This window comes from Crocodylus porosus, unplaced genomic scaffold (genome assembly GCF_001723895.1).
Source record: "Crocodylus porosus isolate Cpor-Errol unplaced genomic scaffold, CroPor_comp1, whole genome shotgun sequence".
Lineage (NCBI taxonomy): Eukaryota > Metazoa > Chordata > Crocodylia > Crocodylidae > Crocodylus > Crocodylus porosus.
The window spans coordinates 1,844,954-1,869,272 of NW_017728926.1; the positions used below are offsets into that span (position 1 = coordinate 1,844,954).

Here is a 24,319-nt window from a genome sequence, read left to right on the forward strand (position 1 = left end):
CTGCCCCTCCACAGCCGCAAGCACTAGCAGCTCCTTGCTAGGGCAAGCCAGGAAGTGCCAGGAAAAACTTTGAAGCTGAGCTGACCAAAACTCCAGACATTTGATCATATTTAAAAAAAAAACAAAAAAAACCAAAACCACCCAGACAAAGACTGGAGGATCCAAATAGAGCACATGCCCGGGAAAACCTGGATGTATGGTAACCCTAATTCTTTGTTCAGTCAGAACTGCTTTAGACAACAAGACTGTTCACAGCATGGAGTACTAGTTTTGGAGATAGGTTAGAATTAAAGCTACCACTGGCTAACTGGCCAAGTCCTCATTCACTTCTTCCTGAGGCATCTCTCTCCCATTTGAACAAAGAGCTGGGGATTTGGCTCAGGGGGTGTGACAGTCGATCAGCATATGCTTCGAGTTTGCATAAGAGGCTCATCTGACATTAGTGCTTTTGGCGACCAAAAAAGGTCATTCCTTTCGGAGCGCCGGGGGAAGACATGCCTTGTGCTCTATACTAGAAAGACGTTCTAAACTGTGGCAGCCACCTCCCTCCCACACTGCCACGCTGCCACAATAACAGCAGCGAGGCCATGCCCAGGTCAGTATGAGTGACTGACTGCCTGCAGCGGATAAGGGGCTGCATCTCCCTTGGCTCCCCATTGAATGTGCTATGTGTTTGTTGGGTGCTCCAGGAGAGGTTTGTATTCAGAACATGGAGAACCTCGAGAGGATTTGGCAGAGGCAGTACTGGAGATTCCAGCATCTATACGCAGGCTAAAATAATGGCCTTGGTTCCCATCACCCTCCTTGCAACAGAATCCCCGACCAACAATGCTGCACTTAGCATGGAGGGTTCCTGTGGAAATGATTCTCTCCATTTCCTGGAGCCCTTTGACAGTCCTTGTCTGAAGTGAGTTTCACTGTTTTTCCCTAGGGAGCTGCTCAGTTTCCCTTTTTTTGGTGAGAGCCTTTCATGTACCAGCAGCAGAGAGAAGGCTTTTAGAAATCCAGGCAATGTGTGTTGAGAGTGCATGTAGGCAGCAGGGCTAAGATGGGAAATACCCTGGAAACTGACCACTTAAATCTTGGGAAAAGGCACTTGATTTCCAGCAGCGGCTCCCTGAACCTAGCTGCAGGCACTAAAAGCATTCTGGCCTCTTGGAGTTCATTGTGGGAACTGGAATCAGGAAACTGCTGGGTTTGGGTTCTTGCTATGAATGAACCACTTGAATTTTGTGTCTGGGGAGTCTTGTACTGTCTGACACAGCAGGCCCCTTCAGCCACAGTGACCTGTCTCCTCTTGCCTCAAGTCTCCTCTCTGCTGCAGCAGGGCTGTGGAGAGGCTGGGAACAGACTTCATGGCATCAGCTGCTGCTTCTTTCCCAGGTGGGTGTTAGTGCAGCTGCTGCTGCTAGTACAATTCTGTTCTGTTGTATTCTGTATGGGCACTGATGCTGCCCTACCCTGCAGGCCACAGCATCCCAACATCTCCTAGCTGTGCATCCAGCACCCTGACAGGCGTGTCACATGGGACTTGCTCTCCATCTCTCCAGGGGGAGTTCTGTACACAATGCAGATGTTTCTCCTGGTTGCCTTTGTTCTTGTTCACATTGCCTCGTGCTCTGAGCAGGGAGCTCAGGTGGAGGAAGTGCGCTACGTCCTCTGAATGGGAGGAGGCAAGGTTGGAGAGTCTTTGGAAGCACTGCAGTTGCCTCAGTTCCCTCTGGACTGGCACAGTGAAGTGAGACCACATGTGTATGTTTGCACAACTTTTTACAGGAGCTTTCATTTGGATCAGTCCTGTGTGCAGCACTAAGGGTTAACTCCCTTCCTATGGGCTGCCATGACTACATCAACAGGAAGCTGTCAGTCATATGTGTGTGTGTGTGTGTGTGTGTGTGTGTGTGTGTGTTAGCAGTTGCAGTAAAGCCCTTTTGAAAGCAAGACGTTTCCCTGCCTTTTTCTGAGCTATGAGATAGCACCGTGAACCTCCATCAAAGTAGCCTGCATGCTCCCTCTGTTCTGTACATCTGTATGCCTGTGGTGTCATGTACTTTGAGTGCAAAGTGTCATGATTTCACTTCTATTTTTAGGCTGGAAGGCACCCTGACATGACATCTGGGTCTGGGACTGACAGCCCTTTTGGTCCAGTCCCAGCCCCTGGAGCCCTCGGAAAGGGAACAAAGTGAAACCCTGCAGTACAACCCCACTTTCCCTCCAAGGCATGCCACGGTGCCCCATAACTTGTATCTTCCTTGGAGAAGCCAAGTACTGCAGCAGGCTTCATGGACTCAACCCAGGATGGCAGATCTTCCCTTTGTGTCACTTCAGGGTAGGCACAGAAATATCACAGTGATGGGATGCAAGAAAGTCGAGTCAGGGAAGCTAAGACAGGAGCTTCATTGTCCAGAAAGCAATTCTAACTCACCTGACCTCTTTCTTGTACGCTCATTATGCAGCCAAATTAGCACTTGGGACTGTTTAAATTACATTACAGTAGTCTAGGATGTGTGTGTTGTCTTCTTAAAGCTCAGTAACATCTCTTAGAGAATGTGACTCTCCTCATTGTGCAAGTTGACCTTATTTGCTTTGCATTATGAGTGAAATGTACTGGATTCTGTTCCCAGTTTTTCATCTCATGAAGGAAATTTAAAATTACAGATACCGGTAACGGGTAGCATGAGAAGCCTGGTGCTTTTCTTTTAAACGTCAAAGTTGATTAGATGCTCCTTTTTCATTTCAGCCTTGTAGAAAAATCATCTCCCTTTACTATTTTTCTCCTAAATTGCTTCTTTGCACTGGTTCTTATGTTGCAGGACAAGAGCAAGTAGCTTTGTAGTGAAATGAGCAAAATTGGTCTAGATAAAAACAGCAAGTTTAATTAGCAAGGATGCATAATGTTTCTGAAATCACTCAGGTCAACATAAGCAGGTGGTCACCTCAGAAGCAATTGACCCCAGAGGTTCCTAGCTATAGGGATTTGGGCTCTGGGGTGAATCAGAACTTCTCCAGAAGACGTCTGCTGCAAAGCTTTAATGATTGTGGCTTGCGCATTATGTGTGAGGCTGTCTCCTATGTGTCAAGCTTTGCCCCAAGCTTGGTTGCTTTGGCTTGAAGTCATGTTGTACGTTCAGTCGAAATGTATTCTCAGGGGAATGTCGCCTTACTGGAGAAATATGTGCACAGTTGGGTGGGCATTCCTGGGGCTGGGGGGACGGTGTCTCGTGCAGGGGAGGGTACTTTATACTGCACATGCTTATGGCCTGCTGCCCTTGCAGACCATGCTAGTCTTGTATCCAAACGCACCTGTTTTCCCCTCTCACAGGGTCCCTTGTAGAAGGATGGCCCTGGGAAAGACCAATGCCTCCATTCTAAGTCTGAGGTCTGAGAGTTGCATGTTGGGGCCTTTGGATGCCTCTGAGTGTCAGTCTCACTTCCCACCCCCAGCATGAGGCAGGTACTGCTTGTCTGCCTCAGCAAGGTCCTGAGGATTTGCTGTTGTGCCCTTGCCATGGGCTGCCTTCCTGCTCCTGGCTTTCCTGGGCTTCTCTGCCCAGCTGCAGGAGACTGTGCATGCTAGGCTGGAACAGGGCTTATAGAAGCTTCATAGTCCATTTTGGAGTGGTGCTTGTGACCTGAAGGGGGCTGGTACACTGGCCTGTTGCCCTCATATACCAAGCATGCATTCCTTTTCCTGCCTGTAAAGTCCAGGACTGGCATGCAGGTATACTAGAACAGAGTCCATCATGGGGCCCATTTCCCACCCCAGTGGGTTCTTGCTTTGTGTCAGCTCTGGATGCTAGGAGGGCTCCGCTCCATGTCCTAGTCTGTTCACCCTGGTCACAGCATGTATGAGGGAACATATTGTTTGTCTGCTGTGCCTTTGGCCAACATGGAGATTAAGTGCCTTGGCACTAATATTCTCCTGTCAGGTTAGTATGCTTTGGGACTGACTTCAGCAAATGTCATCATGTGGCCAGTGATTTGTTCCTTCTCTGGTTCTGTGGTGTGTGTCTGAACACCTCAAGCTGCAGCTCTGAGGTTTTGAGCTAGGTAGATGCTGCAGCTGAGTTGGGTCTGGTGGGGTCAGTCAGTACATTAGCAAAGGAGGGCACCCAGCCAAATGGAGCAGGAAGGACTGTCGATTTCAGCACATGCCACTTTCTCCTCTGTGGCACTGATCCTAGCAGTGCTGTACGAGCTTATAACTGGCAGGAGTACCCATCTCCTGTGGGGCTTCAGTAGCACGTCTCAGAGGAACCAGGACTAGGGCCAGATTCCAAGAGGGTCCCATGAAGCTTCTCTTGTGAGTCATGCTTCTCTGCTGAATGGGTCTGTATTGCTTTTGCATGGTTAGATAGCAGCTGCATTCCACCCTGGGGGCTGGGGGGTGGAAATCCTTCTGTGTCCCTCTGACCTCACGGAGTGCCAGTCAGTGCTAACATGCAGGGAACTTGGGGACCTGTGGTGAACAGGAATCCCTATGGACAAGGGCTGCTGCTGCTGCTGCCTCCTGATGAGCAGGCTGAAGGACTGATGTTTAGCTAGAGGCATTCCAGACCAGGGGGACATTTGCCTTGGAGGCTGCATCCATGACTCCCTCTTGTTGGCTACTGCCATGGAGAAGTATGGAAATAAGTCATGCGGGGGGAGCAGGACAAATATAACACCCACAAGAGGCAAGAAACTTCCCTGGATTTGTCAGTCTTTTTGTGTTACTAACAGAAATCAATGTCTTCTTTTAAGCGGCTGTTAAGCCAGCCTGTCAGCCTGTTAGCAACGCGCTGCTCTAGCAGTCTAAATAATGGATGACTATTGTTTCCTGCTGGAGCTACTGGCTAACCTGCCTCTCTGCCTGCCTCAGGTTGTGTCATTACCATTTCTGGACGCATGACCTTCACCAGCAACAAATCCATGGAGATCGAGGTCTTTGTGGATGCAGACCCTTTTGTGGATGAGCCTCAAGAACGATACCGAGCTGTTAGCGCCTTCTTCACCTACGTGTCCCTGAGCAAGGAGGGAAAGCCTCTTCCTGTCCCGCAGCTGGTGGTAAGAACTGTTGAATGCACTTGCTTTGGTGCTGCAGAGTGCCGAGCAGTGCAGAGGATCACCTGTGGTGCGGGTCCCAGGTGTTCCTTTGAGTGCTCTTGCAGGGCCTGGGGAAGAGCAGTGCAGGATTAGGCCTTTTGCAAGGGGGTTAGGACCAGAGGGTTTCATGGTTAACATGAGGCAAAGCATGTTGAGACAAAACCTCACCAGCCTCTCTGGGGCTCTCAGCATCAGGAGCCTGCGGCTTTGAACACCTGTGATGGGCACAGACTGCCAAATGGCCTTCTTGGCTGGGGGTTGGTGCCAGGTACCTGACTGTATGCACTAGATTGGGGCCCATGCAGGCTACTAGCTGGCATTAGCCACTTAAGTGGTGCAAAAGGCAAGGGTCCTGCTACTAAGGGGACAGGCGCATCTTTGGTCCTTTGCTATTTCTGCTGAGAGGGCAGGAGACCCTAGGCCCATCCACAGGGCAACTGACTGCTCCCTCATGAAGGATGTCCTCAGTGGCTCACCAGGGGACACTTTGAAAGGATCCAAATCCACATGATCTCCCCCACCCCTCACATGTCACCCTCTGTGCCTGCTTGTCAGAGTCCTGCCAGCATGGCCACGCATTGGCTGTGTGCTGTTGCTTTTTGGCCTTTTATGCCTCACTGTGACAGTGCCATTTAGCCTCATTAACCTCTGTCTCACCTGCGACCATGTACTGTGATGTGGGGTTCTCCTGCTTACCATTGCCACTCAGCTGAGCAGCCTTCCGGGTGTTTTGCAAAGGTTTGACTTCCCTGCCCCATGCAAACTGGTGACAGCAGAACTGCAGACATCTTGGGAGCCTGGTTGCTAGGGACCACGGCCTCGTAGGCTAAATGTTTTTGCAGTGCCTGTTGCTGCTGTTTTTTTCCTGGGGATGCTATGGGATATCTTTGCATGTTGCGGACTTTTACTGCTCTTGAATGTATTCCTCTAAACACTGCACATGTCAACTCCGTGCTGCAAGGGCGAGGGGATGATAGGCCCCTTGTGCCGTGTTTGTTGAAGCCTGAATATTTTGTGCACTTTAACTTTGTGCGACGTTCTTTGGGCTTGGCTGTCCAACAGAACCTCTCCCCTGAAATTATTCAGCAGAAAAAATATTAGCATAAGTATTTCCAAAGCCAGCCAAGTTCTTGTGTCAAAATGGAGCTGGGGAGGTGTGCACTCTTCCCTGTTCACCATTGATGAGAGCTGGTGTTTGGTCTGCCTCCTTTATTTTTAATTAAAAAGAGCTTAAGTTGGGAGTTGTAACTAACAAAGAAGGAAGCCAGAGCCCTCAGAGTCGGAGCCAGTTCCCTGCTGATTCTATCCCAGGCCTCCTGTCTGTTTTACCCAGCACTTTGCTGACTCCAGATTCAGCACTGATGACTTGGCTTTGTTTCTATAGAGTATCTGACTCCATGCAAATCCCCTTCACACAGTGCTTATCAGTGTTTTGAAGCATTGTATCAACTCATTATGAATTAGCCATTGGGGTGGCATTCCTGTATGTTCTAGATCCAGACTTTTGGCTTTGATTTCCTGGAAGATGAGCTGCATCTCCTTGTTGAGTGCACTGCTTGGAAGGAGTATGGCTTCCTAATTGCTCTTACTGCCCAATGCTTTCTATGAGCAGCAGATTCTTGACAGGGATGTCTCCATATATATCACCGGTCAATTATAAATGCATGTTGCGGCCTTTGTGTTTGTTTTTTTTCCTAGGTGCCTGTTTCTGCTTTGCTGAGTTGTTGTTTGTCTTAGACATGGTAGCTTTTAGCTGGGGACCTGTGGGGAGCATTATGGAGTGAGATGCTGTGCTCATATCCTGAATAGTCTCATTTGCTGGTCCCTTAGGACACCAGCATCACTTGCACCTTGCATGGGTTCATTCAGAGTGCATTGTTCACATCCAGGCTAAACTTAGGAAGTCACCTCAGAGCCAGAGGTGGGTAAAGTCCAACTTGGATGGGAGGGGACACAGAGAAAGGGCTGTCAGCCCCAGTGGTGGCAGGGCTGCCCACTGTGCACCATGCTGTCTCTCAGAAGTTGCCTGTGGAGGACACAGGAGTAACTCCAGTTTCACGCTGTACCTCCCTTGCTGCATGAGCCCACGGGATGAGGTAGGGTGCTCTCTTCTCCAAAGGACTTAGGATTCAGGCTCTTGGGAGAAATGCCATGAACAGGGACACATAACTGTTACGTATTCACTGGCATATCTGCAGGCTGATCATTCAGGACAGGTTGTAAATGAATCATATGTCAGTGAATGGCAGCAGTAACACAGACAATAGCCTCATGGGAAGGAGAGGGAATAACGAACATGTGTATTTTAACCAGTGGGTGATAGACAACTATACTGCTGATTTTGGCCTTGTATGTGTGACTGGCCAGGGCTGAGAACAATTTTGGAGTATGTTTAGCTCTGTTAGGGCCTGGCTTCTGGTGCTTCCCCAGCTTGAAGACAACAATAAAAAAAATGTCTTTGCATTTGTCACACGTCAGCAGCACTGGCTGGCAGAGCGTGTTAAAAATCTGCCCTGGGGAAGAAGTCCCTTGATCTACCCCCAACCCTAAATCTGTCCAAGGACTGTCACAATCTCCCTGCTGCACGCAGGCAACCATCCCTTAGCAACTGCAACATGGAGTACTGTCTGTCAGCCACATGCTGGGACAGCAAAGCCCTCACTGCCTCCCATTGCCCTCAATGCTGTGCTTCCCCCCTTCAGGAGCCCAGGGGCAGGAGATGTTAGTCCCCTATCCTCAGGGTTGCTGTGTGCACCAGCAACACCTGCCTACCATGTGCTGTCCCATTTCTGAGCCCTTCTGGAGAGTCAGGAGAATGGAAATTCTTCACAGGGCAGAAGCAGTGCATTTGCCAGGACCACCTCCCAGCCAGGCGTAGTGTGGGAACAGCAAAGGTTCCCGCCTGAGGGCACATGGAGCTTTATAGCATTCTGTGGAATTCAATCTGAATGAATCCCAGATGGATTTTTTTCCAGCTGAGATCTGTGATTAGGGGACAGAGCCTCAGACCAAGAGTCTGCCCCTTGCTGGAAGTTTGCAGAGCATCCTCTACACGTAGGGAGCCTGAAAACCTCATATCAATGTCCTGATAACTCCACTGTGCTGGGCATGGGGAGGCAGCTACAGCACCTGGGGCAGGGAGGAAGGAACCCTCTTGTTAATCTCCCCACAGCTCATCTAACACTTTCTAAGGCAGCCCCTTGCTCTGCTGCTCAATTCTAATGGCAGGAACACTAGTTTCCTGCATGAGGACAGGTGGATCCTATGGGGATTCAAATAAATCCTTTTTTGGCATTGAAGGGAAATCCATGCAGCTCTTTCTGTGGGAATAGGTGGCCTTTTCCTGCTGTGTGTCTCCCACACAGTGGGTAGGGAAGGAGGCTGCAGCATTGGGCCATCTTGGGCAAGGCACCAGGTAGCACATTTCCCTGGTGTCATCCTTGCCAGGCAAGTGTCATTGCTGCCCCACAGAGTTACAGCTGTTACCCTGTGGGCTGTCCACATCAGGAGGTATCTGCCAGGCAGGGCCCATGGCTCTTCTGTGGCTGGCAGTGGTACCCTCTCCTGGGTTGAGTTGCTAGCTGCTTCTGGCCTTGGGAGTCTACATTCACAGTCCCACCCAGGAGTATCTGCTGGTCGGCAGCACTGAGGTGCAGACAGCTCCCACAGTACTGCGAAGGGGGGTCCCATCCACTTGAGTGCCCTATGTCTGTCGCTGCAGGGTTGAGCGTGACTGCTCCCATGACATGCACATGCTTCCTGCTTCTGGGAGGGCACAACTGAGGCACAAAGCTTCCATGTCCCAGGCAGAGGGAGACAGCAGTTGGGGCTGTGCTAAGCAGGCAGACCTCTGAGCACAGGCAGGGGCTGTAGAGCTGTCTGTGCAAGCCTGCATCCCCCTTTGTCCCTGTCTTAGGGCATAAGCGCAGCTCAGCAGCTCTTAGGGGCAGCTTGGCCCTGGGCCCGTCCAGCTGCTTGGAACATCCAGGGAGTGCCTGGCCTGCTTGGCAATCCCAGAAGTGCTTGTGAGCCATACAGTGCTCAGCCCTGAGGGTGGCCAGTGCAGCTTACAGCAGATCCACCTTTGAGCACAGACCTGTGATGTGGGGAAACAGGCAGCACAGAGGAAATGGAAGCTAGCTGGCTCTTCTGCAGGCTGTTTTGGAGGCAGTGAAGAGAAATGCATGCTGTAAATAAGCAGTAAATCTAGGCATCAGCACATTAATCCTGCAGTAAGCCACTTGGTCAGAGCAGAGCCTCTTCATCAGTGTGGAGAGGAAGAGCAGGAGGTCTATGCATGAATGCTTAGTGGACCAACATGTTTTATTAAACATAAATAGGAGCTTGGAGCTGCTCTGTTTATTTAAAGAGCTGCTGATGAAGCAGATGACTGCTCCTTGCACCATCAGAGGAGCTTTGTTGTAAGAACTGACTGAGTGGTGTGATTGGCCTTTCCTTCTCCCTATGCTCCAAAATTTCCCATGCCAGCAGTTTAATTAGACCATTAGGAAAATGAGAGACTTGGGTTGGGGACAAGCAAGTTGGCCCCTTTGCTTAGTGGTGGTGGGGAGGTTGCTGTGCTTCAAGTTCCAGCACTTTCCATGCCATGCTGCCTGCCTAGGCCTTGCTCCTGTAAGGATTGTGGCCATATTAACTCTTGCAGTGCCATACCCAATATGCTGCTGCAGCCAACAGCATTGATATGGCATCACATGCCAGGCTCTGCTGCATGTTCTTCTTGGAGATGTGTCTGTGTGGCTGGCCTTGTCCACACCCTGCCTTGAGTGCTGCATGAAGAGCTGGCCTTAGGAGATGACAGCTTGCAACAGGTAGCCAGCACCAACGGGCTGCTGCACCAGGCAAGTGTGTCTTCATTAACATAGTTGCTGTGCTTCAGGTAACAAATAGGCATTAACAGCCAGAAGTTAGGTCCTGCCCTACCTTTGGTCCTTCACAGCCATGTTGAAGCACTAGGCTTGCACTGGGCATCCTTCATGGCAGAGCATGGCCCCTGCCTCATGTGCCCTGCTCAGTTGGAGGTGAAAGAATCTGGACACCAGTTTAAATTGCATTTATCCTTATCCAGAGACTCTTTGTGTTTCCCATTATAAACTCAAGTGCTCTGCAAGACTTCGCTAATTAAGGAGGTCTGTAACCCTTCAGCTGACAGATGATTATTCTTCCCACTCCTGGAAGCTTTCATCAGACTTGACAGTCATTAATTCTAGAGCTGACACACTATTGACTCTGCTAGCGGCAAGCTTCCTCACTTATTTCCTGTACCAAGCTGTCAGGGTGCCTCCTCCAGTCATGGGCTGAACAGGCAGAGATGCTGAGCTCCTTCATTTGCAGCCTTTCTTCTGGAAGCAAACAGTGTTTTCCACTAAAGATTAGTTTTACCCTGATGAGCAGCAGTGGGATGGGGCCAGAGCCTGCATGAGAGATGCTGAGTTTTTAGACGCAATGAGTACTTTGCCACCCTCTCATGACCCCATTACCATCACCTGGCAGCCTGGGATTAGGTCCAAATCTGGACCCTTGTTTGGGCCCCCACTCTAGCCCTATGCTAGCTCTACCTTGTTCTCTGTATGTCCTTCCTTCACTCTTCTGTAATGTGGACCAGCCAAAAACAAGATGCTGGTTAGGGCAGGGTACAGCCCAACAAGGAACAGCTGTGCCATGAGAATGCAGGTGATGCTGGGCTGGTTTTCAGTCCTGTCCCTGCAGGTTTTTGTGTGACTGGCTGCATCCCACCCCTGTTCTCTAGTGAATTGGCTTCCCCATCGCCATACCATGCAGCTGCCTGGTTGGAGGGCTCACTATGTGTAGCAGGAGTGCGGTGAGCAGCTTCCTCACTGCAGCATGGCAGTGGTAGCGAGGTGCACCTGTGCCCCAGTCTTTGTCTCACTCCACAGCCATGGCTTGGCATCCAGGAGTTATAGCCTGTTTCTCACAGTAAAAGTGCCGCGTGTAGGGAGGAGGGGAGCGGCCTGCCAGAGCCAGCTGGAGTGTGGGTGGTGGGTGGCTGTGTGGTGACACTTCATCTCTCGTGATTTTGTCAGAGGAGCAGGGGAAAAACAGCAAAATGGCTATGCCTGTGAGTCACTTGGATAATGTAGACTGGGGACACGCTATCACTGCCTGTGTGGGTTGCAGTCCTTGAGAGGCCTGCTGCCACTCGTCTCCTTGGCCTGGCTCATGCAGGTGTCTGCAAGCTGTAACATGGGCGAGGCTGAGACACGCTTGTGTTTGAAAAGCCCCTGTGAGCTCTTGACTACTGGTGCCTGTCCTCTGGTAACAGAGGCATGGACATACTTACAGCAGCAGCCCAGAGCTTCCCACCAGGACTTTCCCTTCCTGTTTCAGTAGCTTGTTGCAAATGGAGAGCCCACCCTGATTTTGGGCCTGATGCAGCCCTGTCTGTACATGTTGATGGTCTCAGAGCAGCAGGCTTCTGGAGCACTGACAGAGCCAGCCCAAACCACTGCACACATCACCAGAATTGGGGGAGCTGCAGCAATTTTCTGCAACTCTGAGCCCAGAGGGGGCTAGGGTTCCTGGCTCCTGGGGTGTGAGCATCTGGAAATGAGTGTTCGCACCTGGCAACTGGCTTGCACAAGAGCAGCTGTTTTAAGATCCTTGTGCTTCTGCCTGGGATGGTGAACACCCTGTGTATTTTGGTGGATGTGAGCATAGTCTTCTTAACACAGGCCTTGGTATGGCTAGGTGTGGTGCACAGGATGTGTGGTCTCTTGTACTGCAAGGGGGTCAGGACAAAGCTGTCTGCACCCGTCAGTGATGGGAGTATCTCATCCTACCCCCTAGCAGTTCTCTCTGCCCTTGCTCTGACTGCCTAGTGAGAGGCTGTGCTGGCTTGTTTCATGTCACCAATTCTGGTGAACCCCTGGACTATACTTTAGCTCTGATATGAGAGCTACCAGGAGCTGTCAGAAAAAACTATGCTGGTGATTAGGGCTCAGACAAATTATGCAGGAAATGAGACACAAAGTAAGCATGTCCATCAGAGCCAAGGTAGCTGCAATAGCAGGTCGTTAGGGGCTGTGTGGGCAGGTGGCATAACATTCAACAAATGTGGGTGAGGATGTTTTAATGGCAAGACTGTGCCACATCAGCTGGTTTTAGGGTAGGCCGCAGCACTGGTCATCTGCTCCAAGGTGCTGTGTACTGCATTCATCTTGGCCTTGAGTCTTCATCTGCTCAATGGATTGCTGCTCTGGACAGGTAGAAAAGGCACACCAGATGTGCGCTTTTTGAGTGGAATAAGAGACGCAGGAGTTTTTGCTGGTGATAATTTAATCGTTAGTTTGTATTGTTCCACCTAGTTCAGGTTATGCATTTTTAATCAGCTCTCTGAATGAGTTGTCACGTGCCATGTTGCCTTTCATGTATGCGGCATGTTGGCTGAGAGCTGTTAAGTATAGTCAGCTCCCATGAAAGGTGCTGGCCTTGCAATCCGGAAGAACGAAACCCCCTGTGCCTAGAGCGTGTGGGGCCTGGCCAACAGGTTCCAGCAATTTTGTCCCATCCTGCCACTTTAAGAGGCCGCTGCCCAACAGGTGGTATGAGTCAGGGCAATTCACATCCAGGCAAGCCAGTGAGAAGGAGTAGAGCTCCTGCAGGAAGTTGGCCTGTCTTTGCTCCTCTTGTTCAGGGCCCCATCTCATCTGTTAGTGTGTGACAGGGGTGAGATTTTAATACCTGCATTGTCCAAGAAAGCTTTCCAGTATTTACAGTAAATGGAGGCAATGCCTGAAAGCATCCTTGAGCATAACCAGCTGTGTGCCTCAGCTACATCACAGTCCGATGGCTGGGGAATAGGCTCTGAGGCTGGACCCAGAGGGTGGTGGTCAGCAGAAGTGAATCATCGTGGTGCTCTGTGACCAGTGGGGTCCCCCAAGGCTCATCCTTGGACCTGTTCTCCTTAAAGTCTTTATCAGCAATGCGGATACTGGTGTCAGAAGTGGACTGGCCAAATTTACCGATGACACTAAACTTTGAGGTAAACTGTCCACACCTGGGGATAGGCTGGTGATCCAGGATGACTTGATAGGCTCAAAAAGTGGGCAGATACAAACCTGATGACTTTCAATACTGACAAATGTAAGGTACTCCACCTTGGGGAAAAGAAACCCGCAGCACACTTATAGGCTTGGCAGTGCTATCTATGCTCACTGGCACCATGGTCAAAAGAGACTTGGGGGTCATGATTGACCACAAAATGAACATGAGCCACCAATGTGATGTTGCAGCTGGTAAAGCAAACCAAACTCTAGCTTGCATCTAGATACTTCTCAAGTAAATCTCAGGATGTCATCCTCCCACTGTACTCGGCCTTGGTGAGGCTGCAGCTGGAGTACTGGATCCAGTTTTGGGCTCCTGAATTCAAGAAGGATATGGAGAAGCTTGAGAGAGTCCAGAGGAGAGCCATGTACATGATCAGAGGACAAGAGAATAGGCCTTGTGAAGAGAGGCTGAGAGCCATGGGACTCTTCAGCCTGGAAAAGCACAGACTCAGGTGTGACCTGGTGGCAGGCAGCCTATAAGTATATAAGGGGTGTGCATCAGGATCTGGGGGAACACCTGGTCACCAGAGCAACCCAAGGGATGACATGGTCCAATGGTCACAAAATCCTCCAAGACCATTTTAGGCTGGACATAAGGAAAAACTTCTTTACTGTCCAAGTCCCCAAGGCCTGGAATAGACTCTCTCTAGAAATGGCGTAAGCACCTACTCTGTACTCCTTTAAGTAGTGTTTGGATGCTTACCTTGCTGGGAATCTTTTACCCTAGCTGACTTCCTGCCCTTGGGGCAGGGGTCTGGATCCAATGATTTTCTGAGGTCCCTTCCAGCCCTAATGTCTATGAAATCTATGAAATAACAATCCACGCACACTGCTGCTCTCTAGGCTGAATGATGGCAGCATGCTGATTCATAATAAATGTTGTGATCTGCGAACATCCTCTTGCTGCTTCCAATTAAGCCATGAAGGGTCGGCCTGCTTCTCCCTGGCTCTGACAAATGATTCTCCACCACAGTATGCTTGGCTTGCAAGATCTGCCTCTGTACTTGGCATTAGGATTATCTTGTCATCTGTGAATAGCAGGCTGTTCAGCTTGTCTGCAGAACCATGGGTATGGGGTACTGGCTAAGTAGGAAGGTGCACGAAGAGCCACACTGGGGTTGCACAGATTTTTGGAGGGAATACTAACTGGTTTAATCCAAAGGACAAAGCCATCTGAGGATGTGCTGTAGATCACTTTCCTGCCAAGTCTTCCAACAGCAGCAATTCTGGTTTACTTTCGCACAAAGGAGGTTATCAGTTTAAACAAGTAACAGAACAACCCCTCCCCTCTACAAAAACAACTCTCCCCCATCCCCAAAAAACAAAAAAACACCCCACTGTCACAGATCTGTGGCCATCTCCTGCTCTCTGGACCAGACCTGACCAGAGCAGCGTGAAGAAAATACCCAGCCCTGTGATGAATCAAGGAAAGGAGGCAGAAAACCCATCTACGGATGTGTGGATGAAGGTTCCTTTCAGAAGAGCGAGGCAACATCCACAGCTGGAAGAACCCTGCCTTTTGCTGGCTGTGAGTGTCAGCTGCTACCAGCTTGTTCCAGGTAGCATTTGGAGAACGGTCAAGGAGAGGTTGGCTGCAACTAACCTTTCCCCCCCACTGTTGTTATGCTCCAAAGCTTATTCTAGACATCTTTGTCCAAAGCTTTGCAGATTGGAAGGCATTTGGGATAAAGAATAACTATGTGCAGGTTTAGTTGCCTGCCTAACACCCAACATCTTCACCAAAGAACAAACAGTTCTGCTAGTTGTTGAGAGGTTTTATGCCCGTTCCAGTTGAAACCAATAGCACAATATTAACATGTTTGGTTTCCCTGTAAGTTCCCAACAGGTTTGTTGGTGCATGAAAGCTAAGACTGCTGCTTTTGGGGCAGTGCTGCAGGTAGTCAGAGATTCTGCGTGTGTCTTTGCAGAGCTGAGCCTTTGGCTTGGAAGCTCCTTGAGGGTACGGCTGAGGTTGCCTGTCTTTGTAAAGGGCCACCTTCACTTCTGGCGTTCCCCTGCTGTGAGCCTGATCTCATGTAGCACTTTGCTGATACGTTCCTTCATTAGGAGGTGAACATGCTCATCCTAGTCCTATTAATGGAGTTACCTCCAGCCAAGTATTTTGCACGGGGGGACACAAATGATGTAAAATTGTATACACAGTGGAACCAATATGATAATCTGCAGAACGAATGGCCATGGAGATGTTATGCCAGTGGGGCTTGGTGGTATGCGCCTGGCTAAAAAATTAACAGCTGCCAGGTGTTGAAGAAGTAGATTTTCCTCCCAGGCTAGCCTGTTCAACAAGCATCTCTTAAAGTTACACCCACCTCAGTAAGTGGCAACACCAGAGAGCTGCAGAAGCTTATACTGCCTCTGCTGCTTGCTTTGGGCTGCCACCCAGGCTTCTGGCCTCTTCAGAGGGGCAGTGCTAACAGTGTGCTCGTTGGGGTGGTTTGTGAATAGTTTTCCGGTGATGGATCTGCATTCCAGTCCAAACATTCCCTCTGCGTGGTCTTTGCTGCGTGCACGAGGCCAGCCCTGCCTCTTCTGAGCTGACGCACCAGATTGCACATCTCATGTGGCTTTGGGACAGTCAGTTCATTCTCCTCCTCCCTCTTTAGCAGTAGCTCTGAAAAATGAGCTGGACCCATTCTTGGAGAACTAGAAGACACCTGCTGGATGGAGGTGGTCTGCCTGTTGCTGCCAATGACGATATGGGCTTGCCATGCACTGCTCCCCCCCATACCTCAAGTGCATGGACCTTATTGTACTGGACCGCTGCATGCATTCTCAGAGCTGCGGTGGGGTGGGGTGGAGGGTGGAGTTGGCAGAGATGCTTAGAAGTTGGCACTGGAGAGTCAGTGGCAGGTGCTCCCTAGAACCCCAGAACCACAGTCCTGGTATTTACAGTCAGTGAAGATTCACTTGTTGCTGAGAAGGTGGCGCTGGGTGATCCTTTCCCTTCCTAAGAAGAGTTTCGCCACTTGTCCATGCCTGTGGCGCAGTGTTGCAGAGTCCTTGCCCATCCCCCACTAGAGATGGCTGCCTTTCTGTCAGGGTGTTGGGATTCCTGCAAAGCTGTTCTTTGCTCAGTTCTGCTGTTGCAGATTGCAGTTACTCCAGACTAGCACTGCTACTGCTGAGATCAAAACCTTCCCAGCAATGTAGACTCCTTTGGGATTTTCAAGAATGGAAGGGGGCTAGGAGGGGCCAAGTGGGTTATTAGACCTTGTCTGACACGGTAAGACTAGTTCACCCCAGATGCAGAAGAGGTGATGCTCATGGTTCTTGTTTTTTCTGACCAACAGACAGAAACTGAAGATGAGAAGAAGCGTTTTGAGGAGGGCAAAGGGCGATACCTCCAGACGAAAGCCAAAAGACAGGTGCATCTGCAGCCACTGGCTCAGCAGTGACGTTACCTCCTGGCCTCACATGCTCACAGGAGAACTGCCCTGGGGGGAAACATATCCACTTAGATCTCACTTGGCCAAATACAACTGAGTTGTCATTAATGTTGTGTGACGTGTGCACAGGGCCCTGCTGTATTCATCATCCCTGTGGCTGGAGGGACACCATCCTGCAGAATCTGGCTCTGGAAACCCCCAGCTTCATTTAAAAAGCATCATCCTTTCACACCCAAGTCTATTGTCAGCAGATGTCCTGCTTGTTTGGGGGCTCACATATCACTTGAACCACGGAGAGAGTTGAGAATCGCCCCTCACCACAGTGGGTTCTGAAATCTGCTGTTGCCAATTTGAATCAGCTGTTGAATTATTTCACTGCTGAGTACACCTCACTGGAAGCCCCATGCTGAGCTACCACAAAGTCTTGGTGATTGCCACAAATATATTTGTTTAATTATCAGTTGAAAAGGGCACACTGAAAATGCAGGAGCGGCATAACATTGCATTGAGTATCAGGGTAGATAACACAAGACTACTGCTGTTACTCATTATGACATTTAATTCAGTAAAAATCACTCCCATCTCATCATGAAGTGCTACAGAAGCAGGGGGCATTGTGCAGAATACACGGGGCTTTGAGTCTTTGTAACGTTGTGTTAATTTATAGTATGTCCTAAAAATGTACACCAAAGCTTATTTATAATATTCTCCAGTGTAAATGCTACTCAGTATTGTATTGGACTGTTTCTATCCATTCCATTTCAACCTATATACAAAAATTCCTGTGCACATCCAAGTAATTTAAAGAATACTTGTGACATGAATAAAGTCCCTCAGTCTGGACTGAGGTGAATAATAGAGCCAGAGTCTTTTTTCTTTACAGAAGGTTTGTGTGGTTGAAAAAGGCCAACAAAAAAGTGTGGTATAAGTGATTCCACATCAGAGCAGATGTGGGGCAAGTTTTTTCCTTGGGCTGGACAGAGAGTGTCCTTTAAATGAGTGCTGCACCCTGATATGTTTGTGCTGTTTAGCTCCAGGGGTCATCTGGCCTACAAATGGCCAGGCACCTCCGGTTGGAAGTGGTGCCCAAATTGCATCTAAATGTAGAGTGACAAGGGGGAAATGCCCAAGTGCAGGGGGTCTGGACCCAATAATCTGTAAGGTCTCTTCCAGCCTCTAACAACTATGAAATGTGAAGCCTGCTTGTTCCACAGTCAGGCAGGAGAGCAGCATATGCAGCAAGCTGGAGTTCAGCATGAACTATAGTTGCCTAAGTACTTGCTAGGGATCCTTGGTGCTGTGGGGTGGTTCATCCCAGACTGGCCATGCTGCCACTGGCCATGCTGCTCTGGATACCCAGGCTAGCTCAATATAAGGCAAGCTATCCCTGTGGTCTTGATGTGGATGCCTCCAGGTCCTGTCAGGGATGCACAGGAGCAGAGTTCAGGGCAGACTGTCTGGCAGATCCATTGCCCAGCAAGGCTCAGCCCACCCCATGTGTGTGGGGCCCGTGAGCAGTCTAAAGCCAGTGCAGGTACTAACAAACACATGGGAATGATTGTGTGGCAGGAGGTGGCAAGGGAAATCCTGGCACTTCCTAATCTCCAGTCCAGAGCGTGCAATTTGTCCTGTCATGTGGAGGTCCTGCTTTTGCTGCTCAGTGTAAATTTGTAGCCCAGGTAAAGCTCATGAAGCAGAAGATAAGACCCGATTGATTGGAGGGTAGTCGCATTACTTGTTGGGCATGTACGATAAGGCTTTGATATGTCCAGGGTACAGTACATATCATCTTCAGTGGTCCAGCTCCTATTCTGGCTGGAGTTTTCCATCAAGCATTTTGATTCCCTTTGGAGATACCACCTCAAGTTTCCAACTGCCAAATTTTTCCTTAGCCATTTAAGACTGGCCATCTTGACCACTAATAAGTGGGGAGGAGGCTTACTTTTATGATGTGTCCAAAGGAATTCAGGCTTAAATCTGGGTAGGGAATGGGCATCAGCTCAGAATTTTCTACTCCTTTGAAGGCTTGTAGCCCTTCTGGAAGTGAGGAGCACCAATAAGCTGACAAACGGGGAGAGATCTTCCCTAACCTTCCTTAGCATCAAGAATAAAGTCATTGGACACACTTGTGGTATAGTCTTGCCTTGGCCTGTTTCAATATCTGTTTAAATGTGTTTGGCCTTTAGCTGAACCTGACTGGAGGGTTTCCTGTTCTCTGGTGATCACTGAACTATCTAAAACAGGCTCAGTAAGTATCTGAGGGGCAACCACTAGCTTATGAGTGTCTCACTCCTAATTAATTCTCCCAGTAAAAATCAGGCAGGTCCTGCAGTGTTTCTCAAATGGTAAAGCAGTCAGTCACGACATCTCACATGCAGCAGCAACAGGGGGCAGAGGCTTTGTTCAAGGAAGGTAACCAGATGAGCGCAGGATACCAAAGACAGGCAAGGTTCTGATACCTTTTTATTAGACCAACTCAAATAGTTGGGAAAATTCCTCCTTGTAAGCTTTTGGGTACAAATCCCCTTTGTCAGGCTGAGGAAGCATCTGCAGTTCGTCTGTGCTCTTCCTGGATGGAATGAATATATCCTTAGACCAACACGGCTACAACCTATACCCCGGATACCAAAGATATCCTTCAGATAAACACAGCAGTCTCCTTATTAATCCAGGATTTATTCATGAGCTTCTTAGTTGGCAAATCTCTAGCAGAAGCTGAGCTCCTGTGTAAACAACAGTTTGTCACCTTTATACAAGGATTAGCAAGATCAGGGCACAAAGTCTCCAACCTTGGCAGAAGCCTCTGGGATGTTAATGCATTACCCAGAGCAGTGGAATCAACTCCTCTCTCACAAATTGTTTAACTGAGTGGTACTTACTAATGTACCACTGCATGCTGGTCTGATGAATGAATCACATATCTGAGTCATTAATACCCAAAGCAAACATGGGCTACAAAGCATAAGCATTAGCTTTCATGTGATTTCAGCAGTTAACACTTCCTGCTTCCTCAGCTAGACAGCTTTCTTGAAAATGACAGCAGTCTTGGAGCTGCCACCTGCACTGGTGTCTTCAGTAAGTGTCCCAGACTTGCCCATATTATGCTAATTCCTGGGGCTACCTCCTTCATCTAACCAAAGAATGTCCCTGGGAGAACCATTGCCTGCAGTTCTTGGGACTGGCAGCAACAGCTTGGCTGATTTAATCACTTGTATCTCAAGCTCTACAGCGTGCTCCAGACAGCCGTGAGTCTTCACCCAGGGTTCCCAGAACAGGGTGCAGAAGTCCTGGTCCAACCTGTGTCCAGAAGATGCTCCAATGGAGCACCCAGGACTGCTGCATCCAGTATGATGGGAGCCCGTTTGGTGTAATGAGACTTGGGTAAAGCCAAAGGACACAAGCAATGCTGACCCTGAAGAGCTCCTGGGATCCAGTGGAAGGAGGGAGCTGTCTCATTGTGCTGGAGTAGTGTCACAAGGAAGTAAGAAGCCAGATGGTGATGGGCATTGGGCCTGTGGGGTCTCTTACCTCTTGACAGCCATCTTAACCTCCTCCACGGTGTTTGATTATGGGTTATATGCATAGCTTTGCAGGGAAGTGAGCAGCGCAGGATGGGTCCCTACCATCCAGATTTCTCCAAAGGGCCAAAATTCTTGACTCCCTAAAGCAGTGGCAGCGGCGTGTGGGAAAGACCAGATCTGGGATGGCAGCAAAGTGCCAATGTCACTCATCCCATCAGGAATGAGGGCTTTCATGGACAAAGGCAGGGTCTGATACAAACAACAGGGAGGAAGTGGCTGGAGGAAGCAGCATGACAGAATGGGCTACCAGGTGGTGTCCTTCTCCCTGGGATTCAGGTGGGCCTAGTGAGCAGGTGAGTGGGGTTCCTAGACAGGGTTGTGCTACTGTATTGACAGTTTTAGTATATATGCTGCTAATTTAAGGTGACCCAACTCTGGGAAACGCCCTGACAGGCTCTAAGTCCATAAATGTGAGTGAAAATGTGGGAAGGGGGTGCTGGAAGCCCACCCAGTTCCATATGCAAACCATGGGTCAAGTAGGGTCAGCTGTTGGTAGCAGTAAATCTGCAAAGGGACAAATCCACTACTTGGCTTTCTATGTCCCCTGAAGTCAGTGAAGCTTCATAAAGGGTAAATACCGCCCCCTGCACGTGTTCCACAGCCAGTCTCCTGTGTTTCAAAGCACAAAAATAGTGTAACACAAGCCATAGAAAAATACAGGTCATACCATTAAAACTAAAACCCAAAGGTGCCCACGTTCCAAGCCCAGCATTCTGTGCCTACAGGGCAGGGCCCAGCAGGCTCAGCATGCCAGCGCTGAGTGAGCTGCAACCAAGATCCAGTGCAAAGCAGAGAGTGTGCACAGTGGTGATTTGTGCTTTGGTAGCTCAGAAAAATGAAGAGGAAATGGCAATCTGAGGTCTCAGCAATGGATAGGGCAGCAACAGACTCAGCCAACTCACGGAAGTCAGGGGAAGAAACATGTGCCTTGTAAAGGTTTCCAGCTGTGGGAGAAGGGGGAACAGCTGCACTGCTGCAGAGAGGGACTCATAGCACTGGGTGATCCCAGGGCCAGCCACTCTGCACTCCCCCTACTGCCACATGCACTTGTACTTCCAAGCTGCTGACAGCTTTGCCAAGACACACATGAGTTCATAGCATGAGCAGGGAGCCCTGGCCCTCTTAACTGCAGTGGGGTTTTGTCACTGACTTTGGTGGGGCCAAGATCTCGCCCTATATGTTTTGCACGTATCTGGGGAAGCAAATGCACCCCAGGGTCTCATGGAAGCAGGAACTTTGTGTTTCCCCCAAGGAAGGGCATGTGGGAGCAGAGCTGCAGGGCATGAGGTCTAGCACTAGGAGGAGTTTTAGATGCATTCCCACTCCCTGTAATCCTGAAAGCAACTGCTACGCCAGTGTGGCCTAATGCATGATCACCTTTCAATGACACCTCCTGTGACTAGGAGAGGAGATCTGCTGACTTTAGACTGTCACCATGCTGTGCAGGAATAGTCCCATGCAGCTGTCCAGTGCTCCCTGTACTATTTATTTCTGGGCTAATTTGCATCCTTCTAATGGCATGTCTGCTGCACCAATGTCCAAGCCGGGTGGGTCAGGACACCTGCATAGTAGACCAAACTTCCTCTTTCATGTAGTTTTTACCCCCACCCCACCCTTAAAATACTCCTTGTGGTTTAAAGTAACCAAATGAAACCCTTTCATCTGTGCAAGAGCTTACCTGGCTGTCATCCCCCTGACCATCTCTCACCTGTTGAAGTATCTTGCCCCTCTTGTTCTGCTCTTGGTGGGTTCTCATTCTGTAGCCATAGCCCTGGTATCTAGATCCCCTTTAAAAGCATACCAAGCACCTGTCACTTGGCTGCTCCAGAGGCTGTTCCTAGAACACAGCATCTCAGGGCCCAGACCTCATTTCACTTTTGCAGCTCTAACTCAGGCAAAACCCACCCGAGGCCCTTTAAAGCAGCCTTTTGATTTGCTAGGCTCTCTCGCACTCTACCCACCAATTTGTCACCACCTGAAACTGGGACAGGCTGTTGAAGTTCTTATTGGGGCCTTATGGGCTCTGCTGGGATCATTTGCTCTGAGTACATATGTGCAGACTTGGCCCAGCAGGGAGTCTCACTAGAGGTAAACCTAAAGATTTGCTACCAGACAGATGCACTCCAGTTTGTCCATAAGCAGCCACTCAGGGAAGGGAACAGCACTTGTGGTAGGGAAAAATACAGCCCAGGCTGGGAAAGACATCTTTTTTCCAAATCCTGGATAAATAACTGGAATAAAAATGAGACTCTCTTTGGGCATTGAAGCTGCCTGCATCCCCCAGAGGCACCATCATCTGGTTACACAGCGCTCTGCAAGCTCCTCCCAGATGGCAAGGATGCAGTGAATGCCTCTACCTCAACAGTAGCAAGTGCCCAGCCAGCACTTTCTCCAACCACTGTCAATGCTGCTGATAGTCTGATGCTGAGTCATTCAAAAGCTGACAGGCTGCCTCATGCCTGATAAGTCATGTGAGAAAGCTGTGTGCAACTGGACACCAAGTCCTGCCAATTGCCAGCGCTGGAAGACAGCCTGTAGGGCTGATTGGACAGTGGGGACAGGCACCATGAATTTGACCCTTCACACAGGACCATGAGATCTGGTTCAAGGTCTGGTCCCAGACCTTGGAACTGGAAATCTGCCACCCTGAAAACAGCCCCCCCTCTGGCATATGCCCAGGCAACAGGGACGTGCAGAACAGCCAGCACAGCCCCACGCTCTTTCCTGCATACTTGAGCCCCTGCAGAAATGGAATCAGCTTTTCCCCTAGTCAAAAGGTGTGCCACAGACGTGCATCATGCCTGGGAGCTGTGCTGTGCAGTTACTTTGAAGACAGCATCACCCTCTGCCCCCAGCATCAAGCAGGCTGGAGTAGTATGGTGTGCGCCTTCTCCAGCACATTCATGCCGTGTGCTTTGGGCTGCCAGAGGCAAAATATGACCTGGTACTCTGCAGTAGACTGGGGAGTGTCTTGCACAAAGGCTGCAGATCCCAGGCATGTGTTGTTGGAGGTTGGGCAGTGCAGGCAGGAAAGAAAGGGTGCCTCTGGCTGCCCAACCAGCAGAGTGAGTCCTTCTGTAACAGATGTTCAAGGTGTACCAGTCAAATGAGGTCTGCCTTCCTGAGTGGTTGTGCTGGCTTAACATGGAGACAGGCTCTGGGACAGATAGTCTAATTGTGTTTCTTTGGACTGTATATGGACTGACAGCTGTTATGCACTCAGCAGTTCCCTGCCCTCCCTTGTATATCTGCCTGCCATTACAATACTGTGTGCTAAACAACCTTTTAGGGAGGTTTCTGCACCCTTTGGAGAAGCCACTGCATGTCTTTTCAACTTGCTGCCACACATATGTTCCTGAATACCTCTTCATCTTCCTGCATTGCTCTTGTCTCATTAACCTGAACACAGTATTCAACCCCTGAGTTTTCACCTGGAGCAGAGATCCATTAACCCAAAAAACATTGATGGACAAGGGACCTAGGAAGCAGATCATTTGCTCATTGCTAACCTGGTGCTCTGACAAACCTGACTCATACATAAGCCTGATGGTGATGGGGGCTTTCTCCAGGACATGCACTGCTTGCCTCTTGATTTGGACTGTTTTATTTGCTTTTATGAGACTACATGCCACCCCCAAACCCAGGGAGATGGATTCTGTCTTAGCAGCAAGTTTGTAGTTTGTGATTTAGGCTGCTTCACTCCTCTTGGGTAAGTCCCATTTGAAGAAGGGCTTGGGACAATCTGAGATGGTAAGAAAAAATCAATCCCCAAATCCTGGAAGGATAGGAAAGCCGTTCCCCATGGTGGGTTACACACAGGAGATTTGGGGTCCTGGGGCTTGTGGAGCCTGACCTAGGAGTGGGGAGCCTGGTGGAAATATATGCTCTTGGTGCCCTTATAATCTACCTGGTTCCTCAGCCTTTCTGATGGCAGTCTGGTGAGCGACAGAGGCAGATAAATGTGCAGAGAGACAGCACTGGTCAGATGAAGACATAGCCAAGGGATGACACAGACAAAATTGCACTGTAAGAGGTGGTTAATGGCCTGTGCTAGAGACAGGAGGTCAAGCTAGTGCCCTGCAGATACAGAGAAAGAGAGAGAACAGGCTTGGCCCTACCAGGGGGAAGCAGAGTGGGTGCCAAGTATAACCAGGTAGACTGG

The 24,319-nt window shown here is 49.6% G+C and overlaps 1 protein-coding gene across 2 annotated transcripts in view; it reads left to right on the forward strand.

Annotated features, from left to right (window-relative positions):
- ACOT7 (acyl-CoA thioesterase 7) overlaps window positions 1-17,436 on the forward strand; it is a 64,120-nt gene extending 46,684 nt beyond the window's left edge. For both annotated transcript variants that reach the window (XM_019541161.1, XM_019541162.1), the window contains 2 exons: window positions 4,862-5,046; window positions 16,481-17,436. In XM_019541161.1, the coding sequence (XP_019396706.1) occupies window positions 4,862-5,046; window positions 16,481-16,585 (290 nt within the window). In that variant the 3' untranslated portion in view covers window positions 16,586-17,436. The remainder of the gene's footprint in view (window positions 1-4,861; window positions 5,047-16,480) is intronic.
- Window positions 17,437-24,319: the final 6,883 nt, after the last annotated feature.